The sequence below is a fragment of the Thermobia domestica genome, chromosome 1 (genome assembly GCF_964235325.1).
Source record: "Thermobia domestica chromosome 1, izTheDome1.hap1.1, whole genome shotgun sequence".
NCBI classification, from domain to species: domain Eukaryota; kingdom Metazoa; phylum Arthropoda; class Insecta; order Zygentoma; family Lepismatidae; genus Thermobia; species Thermobia domestica.
This window is the reverse complement of record NC_137454.1, coordinates 154331649-154350609: the sequence shown is the minus strand read 5'-3', so window position 1 is coordinate 154350609 and position 18961 is coordinate 154331649. Positions and strand designations below refer to the sequence as shown.

The following is an 18961-nucleotide window of genomic DNA, read 5'->3' as shown; positions in this document are numbered from 1 at the left end:
TTCGGGGAACGTGTAATCCATGGAATCCGTCACACATTCTCCCAGTTCGAGAGATCAGCCAGCAGCTGTGCACGACGAGGACGGGCGTTACTGTCCATATACAGGACCTGCGATTTGACGACTAAACAAAAACTTTCACATTGAGTTGGCAAGGGTTTCTCCTGGCACATTTGGACGATCAAGGAGCCTTGCTTCAATACATGTATCATTACCTTGACCTATGATACCACCAATTGAACAATGATCCATTTCTGGGATATTGGAACACCAAAAGTGGATCCCAGCCTCCTTCCACATTTACACATATGTGTCTACTGAATCGCGATTTATCTCTGAACAGTACCACTGCCCACTGTTCTGGAGTACCTTGTACACTGTCTCTGTATCACCTGTGTCGCGTATAGCTTTGATGAGGGAGAGGATGATACATGGTACTGAACTCGTTGCATAGTCCGACCCTATTGAAGTGCCGGTACATAATTTACAGCTAAAGAACATGGAGCTGATTTTCCTGCTTTAAGGAAATTGTGTTAGACATGAAATTAGTGGACGCGGATGGTGGCGTTGGAAAGATTCGGGTCCCCTGATGCACCAGAAATGGGATCTCGAGTCCCTTCTATTTTTCTTTTAAGCATAGAGATGTTGAATGTGAGTGGTTGCGTTTGAAAGGTTCGGGTGACCTAAGCATAATGGTGATACCAGAAATCCGGCCTTGGCCCCGAAGCCCCAGAAATGGGGTTCCAAAATTGTAGGCTTGGGTCTTTTCTATTCGCCTATTAAACGTGGAGTTGTTGAGCGCGGAGGTAGGGTTGGAAAGGTACGGGTGCCATGAACACGTGGTGGTCAGAAATCGGGCTGGGGTCTCGAGGCCCAAGAATTGGGGCGTCGAAGTTTTAGCTTAGGGTCCCTTCTACTCCCCTATTAAACATGAAGTTGTTTGGACGCGTATGGTGCTGTTAAAAGGATCCGGGTCCCTGTGCACAACGGTGATGTCAGTAGTCGGGCCTGGGCCCGAAGGCCCTTAAAAATGTGATCCCAAAAATTTGAGATCGATAGAATGCCAGCTAACATTAATTGTGGAGAAACCAAGATCGGTAGTGTCGAAGTAGTGAAGATGGTTCGGTAGTGTGGAAATGAGCGAGTTAACACCCAACCACGGCAGCAGTTGCTAAATCTGAAGTATGACTTGTGCTTTGTATCAAACTTGTTACTTCGTAACATGTGAAAAGACCCCAAGAATAAAAAGAAATCCATTGTCTTTATTTTAGCAGAAGGGGCTCTCTTTTTTTTTTTTTTTTTTTAAACTGTTCCTGCAGTAGCATCAACAGCTACTTAGTTTGACTTGCGATAAGGTACCCAACTATGCTGAGTCATCATGAAGATAAAACAATTAATGGCCTATCTTGAGGTCTCCAAAAGGACCGAATTAATCAAGATGGCTTAGCATCATATCCATATAATGGTTACTTGGGCGATGTTGGAGTTGGATATCGTGACACAGATACCAAAATGCAGTCATGATGTGGGTACAGCATACCACAGTCCTTGCACCACTGACACATTACACCAAATACTCGACCACTCTATCAATTGCAGCCAGTGCGGTGTCCCAAAAAAAAAAAAAAAAAAAAAAAAAGTTTGTTTTGGCCACAGTATCGCAATTGCAAGGTGCTTTTATCAGAATGGCGTTAGCTTGATCAATTTCGATGTCAACGGCGTAGTAATCGATATTAGGCTGGCACGTGTACCTTTGCAGATCATCGAGTCATCGCAGTCCTTATTATCAACATCAGCATTAGTTACAGTCTCGTGGTGTGTGATCACATTGTCCAGTTGATAGGAACGACAGGCAATGAAACGGAGGTCGTATTTAGTGAGACGCGGGAAGGTTGTGGCGATAGCAGCAACTGGGCAAGGCGTATAACCAAGTTCATTCCTCCACCTTGGATTGAATGGGGTCAAGATCTCAGCAAACAAGTTGCCCATCTTCGTTTTCTTGCGATGCAGTAGACTGCATAGTTGGATTGTCCAGGTTCGCGTTGTTCGTCGGGATAATGAGCAATGCGCAAGAAATTTCGAGCGCCTGAAAGTCATATGTCAGCGATACGATGAGAACTGAGATATCAAAGTGGCAGAACATTGCTTTCAGCCGACCAAAGAGAATACTTTGTGGTGGAGAAACACCGTCTCGTGGATTTTCTTGGGGTTCTCCTGTTTCCTCCCACTTTCTTCATTCCACCATTTCATTCATTTATCATAATTACCGTCTCCTTTAGCCTAACCGGCATAACCGTGGGACGTAAAACTTAAAGATTTAATTTCATTTTCCGACCAAAAAGAACTGTTCGATAACGAATCGCACCTTGGTGACTCGTCTTGATTCGTTTGCTTGCTCATTGACTGCTGGGCAGCTCAAGAAGCCCTGTTCTGCGGAATATGAAAATGGATACCAATTGCCTCCGCACTTGTCCTGACATCCTAAAAGTCACGATCCATCATCAGTGTATCACTCGCTTGCGTGAAAGGCAGGTGTTTCTTCGGGAGAATATTATTGAGAATGGACGCATCATTCTGGGTTGCAGGATAAGGACCAAGCAAATCCAGCAGTGGCCCGTTAGAGAGGACGAGTACCATAAAACTGTAGAAGCTGTTGTTCTTCGGCATGCACCAGGTTTTGTGCGGAAAGGCGTTGCAATGGCCAGCAGCCGACGTTCACTGATTTGAAACAGAAGTTGGGCAGGGATGCTGGTCTGCCCAAGCAGTGTGGCTCGATCAGGCGTATTGTATAGCTAAACCATTACTTCACACATCGCAGCGATTGCCGCACTTAATTCTTGACCCACTGCATGCCGCTTCAAGCCCACCAGAAAGCCGATGTTTCTTTTGACGAGGGCAGTACTAATCTTGCATAGGAACACGGGTAGCTGGCTGGGGATCCAGCGACGGGCGACATCTTGTAAGATATCCTGAAGCTGGATCTTATTGTAACCAAACCAGATCTCACAAATTTGATCATTAATGAGATCAAGGCGATCAACATCGAGGAATTACTTGTTACCACTAACTTGCAAGTGCAAGACGAAATCGCGATGGAGTTTGTTTATAGTCAGGTGATCTTGCCGGCTAAGTTGGTTGCCCATAACAACATTCGAGTCAAGAATCAATTGACTCCAGTCCATGGTTTCCATGTGCGAAAAGCAGATGAGAGAACATTGAGGCACAAAGAAGCGATAGCAAAAAACAGCATTCGTAGACCCTGGGAAATAGTGACCTTTTGCACTTGTTTCGAACCATATCCAAATGTGCATGATGAATGACCAGATTTCTTCTGTAGTACTGTGAGAAATCACCCACATGGGATTTAATTGGTTTATCCCCAGTGGGCTTACCACCTGAGCCATCGGCGTCTTCTGTCTCAGGCTTTTGTCCATTCACTGTGGTCCTCCTCCGCCTCACCAGCGAATACGAGATCACCGCTGCCATTATGGCTGTTACCCATGGGATCATGTGGCAGCAAGTTTTCTATAAACATCCGCTGGAACTTGGCCACCTAGCACTGTTTCAGGGTTAACTTGCCATTTGCAAGCATGGTAAATGTTGATACAGTTTTTGCAAAGGTATACTTTGGAGGGTAGATTCTCAGAATCTTTGCGTTAGAGTTTCCTTTTGCAGCCATCAATCATATCAACTACATATTTTCTATCGCGGTAATGATTGAGGAAGGTTGGTATGTGATGATACAGCTGGTACGGATCGTAACGCATATAGTCTTTCTTCTTCGTATCACATCCGACACATTTAGCGTAAACTGTTATTATTAACCATGGAAAAATAACACAATGGACAAACGGAAAAGGATTTGTTTCCCGAAAAACGAAGAACTCGCTAAATCAGATAGAAATACTTGTTTGGACAATGTTGGAAATAGCGTCTACAATAAATCGTTTAGCACGATGTATACTCGATTGGTTACACCAAAAAAGTGAACGTTCGAAGGAATATGAGGGAGAACTCTTGATTAGGTTGCAATAAAAAAACGTTTCGTATCAGTCATGTGCAATAGTTGCCTCAAAGCAGCAAATCATATACCATTCCAGTTTGCATAGTTAAACGAGGGCAGCTAATCTGTGTGCATTAACAGATGTATTGACAGTCATTTGATGGATATGTGTATCTTCCGAATTGCCAGTCTCTCTCTCTCTCTCTCTCTCTCTCTCTCTCTCTTTATATATATATATATATATATATATATATATATATATATATATATATATATATATTAGTTGAAGGATGATTTTATGTTGCGCCATCAGGTATTGAATTTAAGCTTTGAAAGATTTGCGACGCAACCCGAAACTTTGGGACCCAAACCCAATTTCTGACATCACCGCTGGGCTCAGGAGACCCGAACCTTCCCAGCGCTACCACTCGTACATAAGAACTACAAATCAATAAGCGAAGAGAAAAGACCCGAGACTAAAGCTTCAGGACCACATTTTTGGAGTTTCGGGACCCGAATCCGATTTCTGATATAAACTGTGCTCAAGGGCTCAAAATCTTTCCAACTCCTCACGCGCGTCCAGCAATTCCACGTTTTAAAAGCGAATAGAAGGGATCTGCGCCCAACAGGACCCCATTTGTATGGCTTCAGAACCTGGGCCCGATTTTTGACGCCATCGGTATACTCAAGAGGACCAGCACCTTCCCAACACCACGACCCACGTCCAACAATTCTATGTTTAATAGGCAAATAGAAGGGACCCGAGTCAAGAAACTTCGGGATCCTATTCCTGGGACCTCGGGCCTAAGCCCGATTTCTTACGTCACCGCTGTGCTCAAGGGATCCGGGCCTTTTCAACGCCACTACCTGCCAGGCAAATAAAAGGGAACCGAGCCGAAAACTTTGAAACACCATTTTTTGGGGCCTCGGGATCCGCACCTGATTTCTGATGCACAGAGCACCCGAACCTTTCCAACATTACAACCCGCAAAGAGAAATAGAAGGTCCTAGTCCAAAACATCGGGATCCTATTTCTGAAGCTTCGAGGTCAGGGCATAATTTCTGTCATTACCCCTGTATTCAGACTACCCGGACCTCTTCAACGCCACTACCTGTGTCCAGCAACTCCATTTTTAAAAGAGGAATAGTAGGAACCCGAGGCCAAACCTTCAGAATTCCGTTTTTGGAGCTTGGAACCCAGCGTCCGATTCTAACATTACCGCTGTGCTCAGAGGATGAAAACTTTACTAGCGCCACCACTCACGTCCAACGACTCGATGCTTAATAGGCGAATAGAAAGGACCTGCACCAAAAAATTCGGAATCCCATTCCTGGGACTTCGGGCTTAGGCCCGATTTCTGACATCACCTCTGTGTTCAGAGGATCCAGACCTTTTCAACGCAACCACCTGCATCCAAACTACTCCTTATTTAATAGGCCAATGAAAGGGAACTGTGCCCAAACCTTCGAAACATCTTTTCTGGGGCATCGGGGTCCGCACCCGATTTCTGACATCACGACTGAGCTCAGGGCACCAGAACCTTTCAATGCCAGCACCCACATCCAACAACTACACGTTTAAAAGAAATTAAATGAAATATTTCAGCTTAACGTCCCACGATTATGCTCTTTAGACTACGGGAGACGGATGTTTAAGGCAAGTGAATGATGATGGAAGAATTGGAGTGACAATGTGGGAGGAAACGGAAGTACCCCGAGAAAACCCCACGGACTCGATGTTATCTACCATAAACATACTTGGCCAGGGACCCCTCGCACCAGAAGTACGCGCTCTACCACTGAGCCACTGTGCCCCTCCATGTTTAAAAGAGAAATAGAATAGACCTGTGTCCAAAACATGGGGGTCCCATTTCCAAATCTTCGAGGCCAGGGTTCGATTTCCGAGATTACCCTCAGTGCTCAGACGACCTTGGCCTTTACGTCATCACCATCCTTGCCCAATAACTCCATGTTTAATAGGCGAAAAGAAGGTACCCGAGCCCAAAATTTCAGGACTCCATTTCTGTGGCTTCGGATCCCGGGTCCAATTTCTGACATCACCACTGTGCTCAGGGGACCATCACCCGCGCCCACAAACACAGTTTCTCTACCGTAGGAGGATTTTAATGGAGTTTCCTACATGCTCTTTAGATGCCAGTAGCAGCATTGAGATTCCGAGCGATCTATGTTGCATTTTTATACCTCTATGACGATGGATCGTTAATGTTAACAATGGTCATCTACGTTTGTTGTGCTTGGTGGGTGACCGAGCTGATCGTTTCGTCATTATTCTTAACTCACTGTTGTCACATTGGAAGACCACTCGTTGGGACACATTAAACCACTTTTCCAATTCGACTTGGTACTGTCTTGCTCCGATTTGAGTGATCTCGCCAGCGCCATGCACCGTCCAGACGTTGACTATGAGACATGAGCTTCCACAGCACATGTTCATTTGAATTCAGCTGACAATTGACACGGTAGCCGCACTCTGTAGATTGCTCATCTGTGACGCTGCTGGTAGTTTTCACGAGTTTCATCATGGCTTCATTCACCGTGATCACGTGTCGTGTGTACGTAGACATAGTGTTACGTATTGGATATATCCCATCAATATTGCCATTTTCCGTCACCATGTGTTCATTACTCCGCATTTCTGTTTGTCACTTTAATTTTGGATATATGTGTATTTGACATACATAACAAGACAAACTTACAGTAAAATCTATCTGTGTTAGCTACCATCGGCGACTCCATTAAAAGTTACAAGCTCTCACCAAATACGCGTATTTTAAGCAAAACTTTTATAGTTAGTAATATACGCATTTCTATTGCAGTAACTACTTATTCCCTCTGTATTAGTTTGTATTTTAGCGACCCAAACATCTGATTACATATATAATATATAGTATACAGCAAAAGTTTGGAATATACTCTGGTAACTTTGAAACGACTGAAGGGAAAGGGATCATATTTTGGATAAAGGTAATGAAGGTAGATCCACACCTGAAACAGTAGTACCATGATGGCAGCCATCTTCAAGTCCGCCATCTTGGATTCAGACCCAAAATTTTAAATAGAAATGGGGTTGTGTGACATCATTTTGGGGTAGCTTTTCACCACAAATACACATCTGTCTTTATTTTTTATTTATCTCTGATCGTGTAATAGTTATTACCTTTGGAATATATATATATATATATATATATATATATATATATATATATATATATATATATATATATGTGTGTGTGTGTGTGTGTGTGTGTGTGTGTGTGATTTTCTATAACGATACCAGAATGCGCTAATGTCGAAAGTTTTAAGGTATGGGTACTCCAGCTGCAAGTAGCATAGAGAAGGTTGACAGACTAGCGATATTTGTAACTTTTAACGGCAAAGAATAATTATTAGGGATCCCTGAAATACCATCATCTTCAGAAGAAGCACAAGCTATAGCTCTTGACAAAACAGTAAATAAAATGAGACATAGAACACCAAATACAAGCGTTATTCTTCGATACAACTGCAGCCAACACCGGCAGAATAAATGGCGCTTGTACAAACCTTGAAAAGAAGTTTGATCGTGATTTACTGTACCTACCGTGCCGACATCATCATCTGGGCCTGATGTGCTTATGTTTGGAAGATTTATGCAATTCTGGTCGTCCATCGACAAAAGTAATTAGATGATGTTACGGAAGATGTCCGTGTCAGTATGCTGGAATTTAACAACAACAGATACGCCAGAAACACCATAGAGACTATGATATTTCTCTATGGTGTTTCTCTTGTTGATTTATGAGATGGCTATGATCTTCCTAACGGCTCCCCTCCACAAGGAGTTTCATTTCGCATTCCTGGAGCTCTAAGCCATGCTCGGTGGATGACAAAAGGCTATCGCACACCCGGTGGAAGAGTGTTACAACTCAAAAAATTCAGAAATTGATTGAGTTGGAGTTTGGTATCCCTTAGAGCACTGAGGCTACATGGAATGTGGAGAGCTTAACGTGGGATCGAAAGCACATGAACTCCCGCTGAGAATCGAAATTCAGTCTCCCGCGACAAAGCTAATCATGTAGTTGCGAGGGAGCTCAACATTCAAACGCGAATTTAACATTGACAGCGTAAGAATAACTGTGCTGTAGTACGGTGCAGTTCAAGATATCCTGCCATCCAATTTGCAGACTAATAAATAATGCATGTGTATAGGAAAATTAGTCCAATAAACAAAGACCCAAAAAGAGGTTCGAGCTGAAATAATTCTGAAAAAAGCTGAATTTTTCAGGATTTGCTCTTTGTGTCAAATACAATGAAACCTCAAAAGTCCCAAAATATCCCATGTGAGCTTCATCCTCAAAATGGCGGCCAAAGATGGCCGCCATCCCTTACGCACCTAGTTTTCTATTTCAGCCTCTATCTGGCAAACTAATAACGATATTTCAATTTAGAAGACACCATTTTACTTTGCAGGAACTGTACTTTAATTTGGTATATTATTGATTTAAATAAAATTACACCCAAAACCGTTATTCATGATCAAAGTTGCTAATTTGGGCATTTCAGAAAGGCATTTTGTAGTATTTTCAGCTTTGAGCTCCTAAACCATTAGAAAATCGTGAAAATATGTTCATACATTTTCAATTGTGTGTTTCATAAGCTTCATTTTAAAGAAAAGATAATCAAAATCGGATTATAACTTGTCGAGATATTTACTCCGTTGTGAGCCTAGCTGTTAGCGGTGATTTAAAAGAAAAGCACTAACTGATGGTTAAATATCATTTTTTATATTTTTATATTTATTCTACAAAACATGAAAACTACAAAAAGAAATTTGATGAACGATTGATCGTTACAGAGAGATGCATTGGTTATGGGAGGGAACCCATTCTAACCTTGAAGGGGGCAAGTGAGAGACTGCTAAACGATGCTTAGTATTGGAAAAGGGAAAAGAACGAGAAAAGGGAAAGAGCATTGTATTAATTGTATTAATGGCAGCAAAAATAATTAAAGAAAATATTCAATCAAAAGTAAATGACACTGTGTCATATCCTCAAGTAGAACAAATCTTTGAGGGGCACAGTGGTCTTATGCCACCATCACTAAAACATATGGTCAAAGAAGTAACATCACCAAAGAAAAGCGATCCCAGGATACCCCGAAAATAGAGCATATGTAGTTCTATTATTTCGTTATGCAGACCCAGAACTTTTATATTTCACAATCAGCTTGCTATAGCAGTATACAGCCTGCTTCATTTTGGTTCTCGGCAGCCAATTGATATCTTTCAAAGTCTTGGAATTTGTGCAAGTTACTTTATAATGAGATTCGACAATATGAGATATAACATTATGTTCCACAACCGTTATTACATTCTTTGATATCGCTGACGTCAATTCAAAAACACTATATGGTCATGCAACTTCCCATAGCGTAGGGTTATCAGAATAAGTATGAGCCTCCTGAAGAAAGAGCTACAAATTCTCGTGTTCCTCGTCGTGGTTACAATACATCGAACAAGTCATCCTAATAATAATACACCCAAGCAGATCGCACTGGAAACTGCATTTGCATCAATGCTTCCGTACTTCCAAGCAGCTGATTAACAATTTTACGCTAAATGTGCGCATCTGTATGTTCAGCAGATAGAAACTTTGAAAGAGAAAATGAATCCTGAGGAGTATACCATATTTACAGAACAAGGATATCTTACCATTCATAGAAAACTAGATATTGGGGTGGGGTTGCATCAGATATGATCACTTTACAAACTTGAGATCAGTAAAAGTTTCTGGAGGGAAAACTCAAGGCCGAGAAATAACAGACTCAAAATTAGCTAGATGGATACTGTAGTTTCCCAACACCATGAAAGTCACTGAAACATTAGAAAACCTTCGCTATAAATATTTTCTCTCTTCATAACAACATATTGAACTTAGGCATTCCCGCAAGACATTAGATACTCAGGATCTTAATAAGCTGTCTGAATGGTTATCCCTTAATGATTTCTTGGAAAACTCAGCACCAAAGAACTTAGTCATGAACATTGTAAGGGTTTAATTGATGAAACTCAGACAAACTCTGATCAAGGAAGATTGGTGAAACGTCATTAAACTAGATGACAGGTGGTTTCTTTGGAACTGCAAAACTGGAAAGAAAGAAAAAAGTTATTCCTATATCTGCTATAAACAATACCATCAAAATTCGAGAGCAAACTGTCTATCAATCCGTTGTAGCTCTTTAGTAGAATTGCAGCTGTGATTCATTGGAGGTAGAATCTTCGCGAGTATCTCAAACATGAATTAACACTGATGCCTCCATCTCTTGATGAGGTGTCAATGAGAAAGAGTGCTAAATCCGCTGTTTCGACTGTAGTTGAAAGTGTTGAGCCATGTGTAAGAGCAGCGCAAAATTTTGTGTCTGTAGTAGATGGGGAATATCTTCTTCATGTAATGATTGGACCAAATGGGACACCTACGATGCGATATGTGAAAAATATGTGGACTTTATACAACGACGTTTCACTCCACGCGGTGCTGTAGTGTTTGATAACTATACTTCTAAAACTGTACTATGAGTACTAAGAAACAGGACAATGTTGAAAATGTCTGCAACCACCGCCCATCACGAAAACATGAAGATAACAACAGGTCAATATGAGTTTTTACTGAACTCTGAGAATAAGGATCCACTTATTAACATGCTGAAGTCACATTTTAGTAAGAGTGGGATAACAGTGTACCGAGCAGATGGATATGTTGATACTCGGCACTAGATATTTGCAAAACGGCACTAGATATTGAGCCGAAATTATAGCTCTGGTGCAGTTGTAAGAACTGACTCAAACTTTCTAGTCATTATAATCACTCGCGGACATCTTGGAACGTCATTATTTTTTGTAAAGCAGAAAATGGGCATCATTGAAGAAAAATGCTATCACATTGGCGAAATACAAAATACTCTTGGACCACTGAAAGACTACTTCCTTTTCCCTCATTAGGCTACTGGATGTGGTGCCACATCAGCGATTTTCAGAAAAGAAAAGAAAACAGCCTTTAAGCTACTTTCCAAAAGGATAGTGTGCTCCGATCTTCTGTTTTGGTCTTCAATGAAACTATCTTACGCAACAGTGTTACTGAAATTGGAGAACTTTCCTAGCTACGACTTTATGGAGTTGGTAAAGCATCCTCACTAGACACTCTCAGAGAAGTTGGGAAAAAAGCTTTCTTCTAATTATCAACCAGTAAATTTACCACCAACCAATGCGGCTGCCTTTCAACATTTCCTTCGGGTTTATCTCCAAGTGCAAAAGGACGGCGCGTCTAAGAAGACTTTCTTCTATTCCAACGAGTTTTCGACCAGCTCCAGAAGAAATACTTAATATGATTGCCTGCTAGTGCAAAATAACTCCTCGCAAAGCTTGTAATGTTGAACCTGTGAATGTAAGCATGCCAACCTTAATTATTCCAAGTTTTAACCTTTTGTGAGGGAATTTCGTGCACAAACTCACAAACCAATAAGAAGACTGATAAGGAGGATGGCTATTAATCGTTTTACATATCATCATGGAATCTGTGTTTTATTTCATAGGATTTTATTCAATACGATGCATGCCGTTTTAAACTATTTCAGAATACTGAAATGTTTAGCTTTGTTAATGTCAATTCATATGCTACACAAATGAAGCGTTTCGAAGTGAAAATGTGATTTTGGTGATCTTTTTAAAATTAGGTGTTTACATTTCCTACCATCTAGCGAGCACCAGACGAACTAAATATAAAAAATAATATTTAACCATCAGTTAGTGCTTTTCTTTTAAATCACCGCTAACAGCTTAGTTCACAACGGAGTAAATATTTCGAAAAGTTATAATCCGATTTTGATGATCTTTTCTTTAAAATGTAGCTTATGAAACACACAATCGAAAATATATGAACATATTTTCATGATTTTCTAATGGTTTAGGAGCTTAAGCTTAAAATACTACAAAAATGCCTTTCTGAAATGCCCAAATTAGCAACTTTGATCATGAATAACGGTTTTGGGTGTGATTTTATTTAAATCAATAATATACCAAATTAAAGTACATTTCCTGTAAAATAAAATGGTGTCTTCTAAATTGAAATATCGTTATTAGTTTGCCAGGCGTATGGGATAGCGGCCATCTTTGACCGCCATTTTGAGGATGAAGCTCACATGGGATAATTTGGGGCTTTTGAGGTTTCATTGTATTTGACACAAAGAGCAAATCCTGAAAAATTCAGCTTTTTTTAGAATTTTTTCAGCTCGTCGAACTATTTTTACTGGGCTAAATGCCTAACTCACTCACTCTATTGCCAATGGAACGCGGAGATTCAATGCCGCGTCCACAAAAGCTCTTCATTGTTTTGTCCATAGCCAACTGGACCCAGTTTCTACTTCGTATTCCTATTTGTGTGAGATCCTCCCATCTGCGCCTGGGTCTTTCTAATGATCGTTTTCGGATTGGAGTTCCAGTTAAATCTTCGAAAGCGTTCCTACTTCCTTCCATTCTGGCTCCATGACCCATCCACCTGAGTCTCCTTGATTTAAATAGGAGAATATCTATTCAGCAAAACAAAAATAAAGCCACGTTAGTTTGATTGCCAAGATAACAAGTTTTGCTGCACTATAGTAGAAGAATCTGCTTTCTCGTATTCAGTCACCATGCTTTTTCCTTTCTGCATTGTGTTGCATGCCTTTATGATACAATCACTAATTGTATCAAGTAGCTGTGGAAATTTTGCTTCTCAGTGCATTAATTAAATCAGAGAGGCCATATAATAGAAAAATAAACTAATATTAAATGTAACAAGGATAACGAAATATTAAATATTTATGTAATATTTAAAGATCCGGTATTCCGCATAAAGAAAGTAATTTTGTGGCAAATTTTCAGAAAATAAGCACGTCACCATTGTATAATAATAATAATGCCACTAGTTATAGCTAACCATTACCTTTAACCAAACTTAAATGCACTTCCGTAACGAAATAAGTCATTTTCCACTTCCGTTAAATAGAGAAATTATATTACTGCACTAATTGTCTTGTAGATATTTTTGACTTTCCAAAGACGTCTTGACCATTCAAACTAGAAACGACTATATGAAGGTACGGTACACTTTTACTTGCGACGTAGAATTTTCCTAGATGTCAGCATCTATTGACCTACATACATTCAGCCACTAACTAACAGACTGAAAGTCAAGTGCCTTGACAATCATACACTTGGCTATATTACGAGTTCTTTTTCTATATATATATTTATATATAATATTTCAGGAGAAACAAATAAAATGGCGTAACAATTGCACAAGTTCCTCGTGATTAGTAGTTTAGTGGTTTAATTACAGAAGTCGTGGGTCCTTAATATTTATTCATTAAACGAACTTTTGCATTGAGAATATATTCTGGTACGTACAAGTATGATAAAAGGTCAGACCAGAAGATTATTTTTTGCCACTAGATATTTTAGTAGTCAAACGTAACCCTTTTTGGTACAAGAATAAGCCATATCACTTGTGACCCTGATTAAATGTGATGGTTTAAACTCCATTAACTTTAACCTTTTTTTAAAATAAACTTTTTATGAATATCTCTTCAATTTAGAAAATGTATGGAAATCAAAACTCCCAAGTAATTGTAACAAAATCATATTTCTCGTTCCGAGATATACATACCTGTATGTGTTAGTGCCGTAGGAATCTTGGTAAGATTGTATAACAAAAGACAGCACAGAGGAGTTAAGATAATGCACAATTAAGTAATATCTTGTAGTATAATTTCATATATTGATATAATTGTATCTAAAGTGTTTAGTGCTGATGTTTGGTGCAAATGGTTGATAATAATATTTCTTAATTTTTCACTATTCTTTCAGCGGAATAGACAGGAACTCACGCCCGCACGTATTATTATGACTTGCAGCGAAATCCTGATAAAAATGCAGGAGTTTAATGATGCCATTAATCTTTTAAAAGGTAAAATGTTTCGTTCTGAATATTTTTGGGATACTAAGTTTACTGGTAGAGTTCTCACCTTTGATGCAACGGGTTCCTGGTTTGATTTCAGGCCGTTTTTCATGGACAACATTGTGTCCGTTCGTTTTCTCGGAATTTTCCCTGTTTCTCTTATTCCGGCAATTCTTCTGTGATAATTCTTTTCCATTAATCATCAATCTTCTTTAGCCTTAAAAGGGCATAATAGCAGAACGTTGAAATTAAAGATTTCATTTCATTTGCAAATTTAATTTTTTTAGATGCATATCTCCAACATAGATTTTATGCTAACAACATAAAGAGAACATTTGTAAGTGGATATTTTTGAATGTCTTTAGTCGGGGTTTTAGTTTATTATAAATCTTGATAGCTTATTTTGATGTTTATGTCGGAATTATTATATTTTTAATAGCATATATGACTGCAGATTGACGAAATGTTTAGGATCGGAAGCGCTTCGAATTTTGGAATGCATGTGTGTGTACACAATACATAGCTTCAATATCTTATTATACGATAATTAAAAATCTTTATAAAAATACGACAAATCATGAATGTAATGAAAAATAAATAAATAAACTCGTGGCATCGCAGTCAGAATATTTCAGATTTTCGAGTGTTTCGCACTTTCGGGCAAGAGATACAGAAACTGCATTTAAAAGTTTTTTTTCTTCAAAATTTTAAAACCATTCATTAATACATTTTAAAAATTCATGTTTGAGTGAGTTGTTTTTTTCAAATAAGAAGTGGATCTATCACATCTGACCACATTGACTTGACCGTGATACATGTTTCCAAAATATTACTTTTATTTTTCTTTCAGCAATATCATATGTGGGTCCTACATTAAACTCCAGACAAATAAGCTTAGTTCTTATCGTTCCTTTCATTTTCCTTTCATTTATTTAATACTATGGTGAGACAGGGAATATTGGCATAGTGATAAAGCGTTCATTTTTACGTATCCAAAGATTTAGATGCAACTTGCAATGTTTGTGCTGAAAAAGATGCATAAGTATGTATCCGCTTAGCGTTTTAAATTCATTAATATAAATTGATAGCTTTTTCCTTGCCACCGCATAAAACAAAAATGTTATCATGTAAAGCACATTTATTTTATACAAGCATTGAATTATGTCGCTGATACTTGCTGCTTTCAATTTTTCAGATAATGGAATTTTCAGATGTGAGTGGCAGGTACTCGATACTAGTGATGACGCAGATGTGCGTGTTGACCTTTTCCATTTGCTCTTGACTGACGCTGTTAATGCAGGCTCTCCTGAGATAGCAAAAAGTGTATTCCTAGAATTGTTAGATATTCAAGTTAATGTCAGCCGTCCCATTGGTAAGTTTCTCTTTCCTTAAAGGTTTCATTTGTTTGTTTGTGTGTGTTAGTAATAGCATGCCTTATTAATGTTACCTTGTGTTTCATTGTATTGTGTTTTAGTACAGACGCCATCTTGAATAGTTACTCTTGTATTTTCTTGTTGAAATGAAGTGCTTAGATATTTTTTAAAAAATAAATTAAAAATTCGTAGAAAATAAAGTATTTTTAAGTTATATTTCTAATGTTATCGTAAATTCTGTGACACATTTGAAATGAATTGTTGAACAACTTAAAATACTTATGACAATTTAATAAAATATTTATTGGAATTCAATAGATATTATAGTATTGAAAATATCAACTGCTTTCTTAACACAGACTCGCAGTCTTCCGGAGACTCCTGTATATTGCGACACTATAACCATGATGTCTGTAAATTTGTCATTGCTCATACCAATTTTTTTTTCTTTTGTTTGTTTATTCATTAAACATTCTTTCATTCTTTTCCGTTCATCATTCTTTTCATTTCTGTTCTACACGCTGGTTTAAAAATCTAAGGCATTCTGTAAGTGTATGGTGTATGCATATTTCGACCGGATAAAATCCGAAATGGTTATTGTGGATGGGGCCAGAGGTTTTGGTAACGATTAAATTGGTCACCTTCTTAGAAATCCGCCATCTTGATTCTTAGTCCATTTTTTAATGGGAAGGTGTCATGCGATATACATGGATTGACACCATCGCCTTTTAGCGCCCCATAAAAAAAAAAAAGAAAAAAGAAAAAGAAAAAAAATGATGGTAGCATTAGATCTTACGTGAAGGTAATAGTATTACCGTAAAGAGGGAAGACTACTGGTATAGTGCGGATATGAAGGACAGAGTTCAATAGACCATTCTCCATTGAGAGAACCCTGAGTAATCCAGAATACCAGCAACTATTAGATCAGATCATTATGTCATAATTGCTTTTGCCCTATGATCATTTCCCAGTTCTTTCAGCAAGATGGCAACTGAACAGCCGCATCAATACAGTGCAGGAGTGTCTGAAGAATGCATTTCAATGGAACATGCGTAAGTCGTAAGGGACCGCTTGATTGCCCTCAGTATTCCCACGACCTCACATTATTGCATTGTTTAGCACCTACATTGACTTATAACGGGGGATATGTTGGGTATCCAGAAAATCTCGATTATCAATCAGACCGTCGCATTCAGTTAAGATCTGATGCTGCGATCGTTTTCTTGAACATTTCTGTTGTCAGTCGATACATTGCATAACCAGGTATCAGAATTGAAAAAAAAAAAAAATCACGAGGTAAAACAAGTCGTTGAACTTTTTTTCATTTAAATATATTTTTAAAATTTAAATCATTTGAACTTGATTAAAAAACGGATTAAAATTAAAATTGCTACTTCACTTAACTGACAAATACAGAGCTTTCAAATTTATTTATTAAGTGATTTTAGAATAAAAGCAAATTAAGTTTTTCCTGATACATATCTTGCGTTTCCTGCAAGGTATTTCTCACACGTGACAGTTACTCAGTAGCAGTACAACATCGTTTCATCCAACATCTGAGACCGGGCAGTCACCATGATCTTGTAAATTCAGTTCACATGGTTAGACCAAATAAAGATAATGTATGGTAATCTTAACTTTCCGTTTTAAGCTTCTTAATCAGCAATGTAGAATGTTATCATTTGGCAAACTGCAAAAAAATTACATTGCGTTACACAGCGAGTATGTAGTATTTTTCAAGTGTTTTATTTGTAAATTTAATGCATTTTTAATACTCCTTTCATCATAACTTACGATTCATGAATGTCAGTATCTTTTGCTTTAACATTGTAAAATTATTCCAGATAAACTTCACATCAACAGTAATGTAGTACATGAATATAAATATTTGATTTCGAGTCACCTTCACTCAGTATAACAAAGATATTAGTGCAATATATAATAGATATTTTATTACTAAAGTGGATCTAATCAAGAATTGGTTCATTTTAAATATTTTTCATTCTGTTTGTTAACTTTTTAAATCTTTCAAATTTTTGTCTCTATTTATTAACAACTAGCCGAAACCTCCATTCCTAGCACGAGAATAATAGGTTTATGGCAGATATTTCAAAGATATATTCGAACACCGTTTCTCATCCCCTTTGGATGCATAGTCAAATCGAAATGAAATAGTAAACCAAACTTTACTGCAGTCGTACCTTCAAAAATTAATTTAAAATTATGCAGCCGTTATTGTTTACAAAAAGATGACTTTCCCCTGTTAACCTTATAAGAGACATCACCCAAATGTCCGGCTCCGATTTTTTTTTTTTTTTTTCTGATAAGAGGACATGAATGCATTATTTGTGATGATAGAAATTTTTACCATGGTGCATGTTTTCTATTTTTTTAATAATTTTTAAGAGTTGTGATATGGTTATTAGGATGACTGCAGAAGTCCTTTACTACCCTTTGGAAACGGAGTGTTAATGAATAAAAGTGAAGGACAACCATGTGGATACATATAAGGCCTGGGGGGAAGTCGTATGGTAGGTACGACTTTGACGGCAGCCATCTTGAAATCCGCCATTTTGAATTAAGGTCAGGTTTTTTAAATGGCAATATGATACATAATTTCGAGCTAGAATTTAATCAGGAAAACAAAGGTGAAGTTAGTTTTAAGATACGCACATTTGGGGAAAAGTACAGGCATATTAATTGTTTATACTTACTATGTGCGTAAGTCCCTTACCTCCGCTTCTAACCCGCGGAGAAAAGCTTCGGTAATACATATCAGGCTTAGAGGGAAATGGTACGGTAAGGGTAACCTTGACGACAGCTATCTTGAAATCCGCCAATTTGAATTAAAGTGAAGTTTTGAAAAATGAAAACCATAGCATGTGACACCTCATTTTAATAAAAAAATTTCCCTAAAAGCCAATGGTATGTTTTTTTTTTTTTTTCTTTTCTATGGCAACCTTTTAGCTAGTCAGACAAAAATGTCATTCCTTTTCTAGCGATTGTTGTCGAAGGTTCATATTTGTAAGATTTATAATCAGTTCTGATCGGGAACTCGTTCAAGTTACACCTTTTTATAAACAAGTTACCTGTTTTCATATAATGGTCATGGTACAAACAGTGTGTTGGGAACAGTCGTATTATGCCTCTTTGATATTTTTTTATCATTGCTGCTGTTCCTTTAAACTTGTATTTATTTAAAATATTTTATTGTTTGATCGTTTGCGCAACATGCCCGCTACATTTCCTGATAATTTTGTGTTCATATAATAATTTGTTATAATGTCTACGTCACGTAGGTCCATAGGCTTCTCATGTATTCTGGTTTGAAATAAATAATTACATTACAAGTCTTCAAAATTCAGAAAGATTGCTGAGTGCTTATCCCAACACTACTCATGAACTGACAGATCGCAACTCTTAAAAAATGTAATAAATTTAGAAAACATGAGCCATGGCAACAATTGCAAAGTGCCAGTTGAAATCTTAAAACATGCGGTGAAAATTAGGAGTGTTGCCAATTTGAAAGATCGAATAATGGATGTTTGGTGGACATTAGAAGCAGTACTAAATTCGTACTGGTTAAGTATAGAACAACA

At 38.2% G+C, this 18961-nt stretch overlaps 1 protein-coding gene across 2 annotated transcripts in view; it reads left to right on the top strand.

Annotated features, from left to right (window-relative positions):
• Positions 1–18961, top strand: part of LOC145690164 (uncharacterized) — a 165102-nt gene that overhangs the window by 106042 nt on the left and 40099 nt on the right. For both annotated transcript variants that reach the window (XM_081764789.1, XM_081764799.1), the window contains 2 exons: positions 13899–13998; positions 15185–15361. In XM_081764789.1, coding sequence (XP_081620915.1) covers positions 13899–13998; positions 15185–15361 — 277 coding nt within the window. The remainder of the gene's footprint in view (positions 1–13898; positions 13999–15184; positions 15362–18961) is intronic.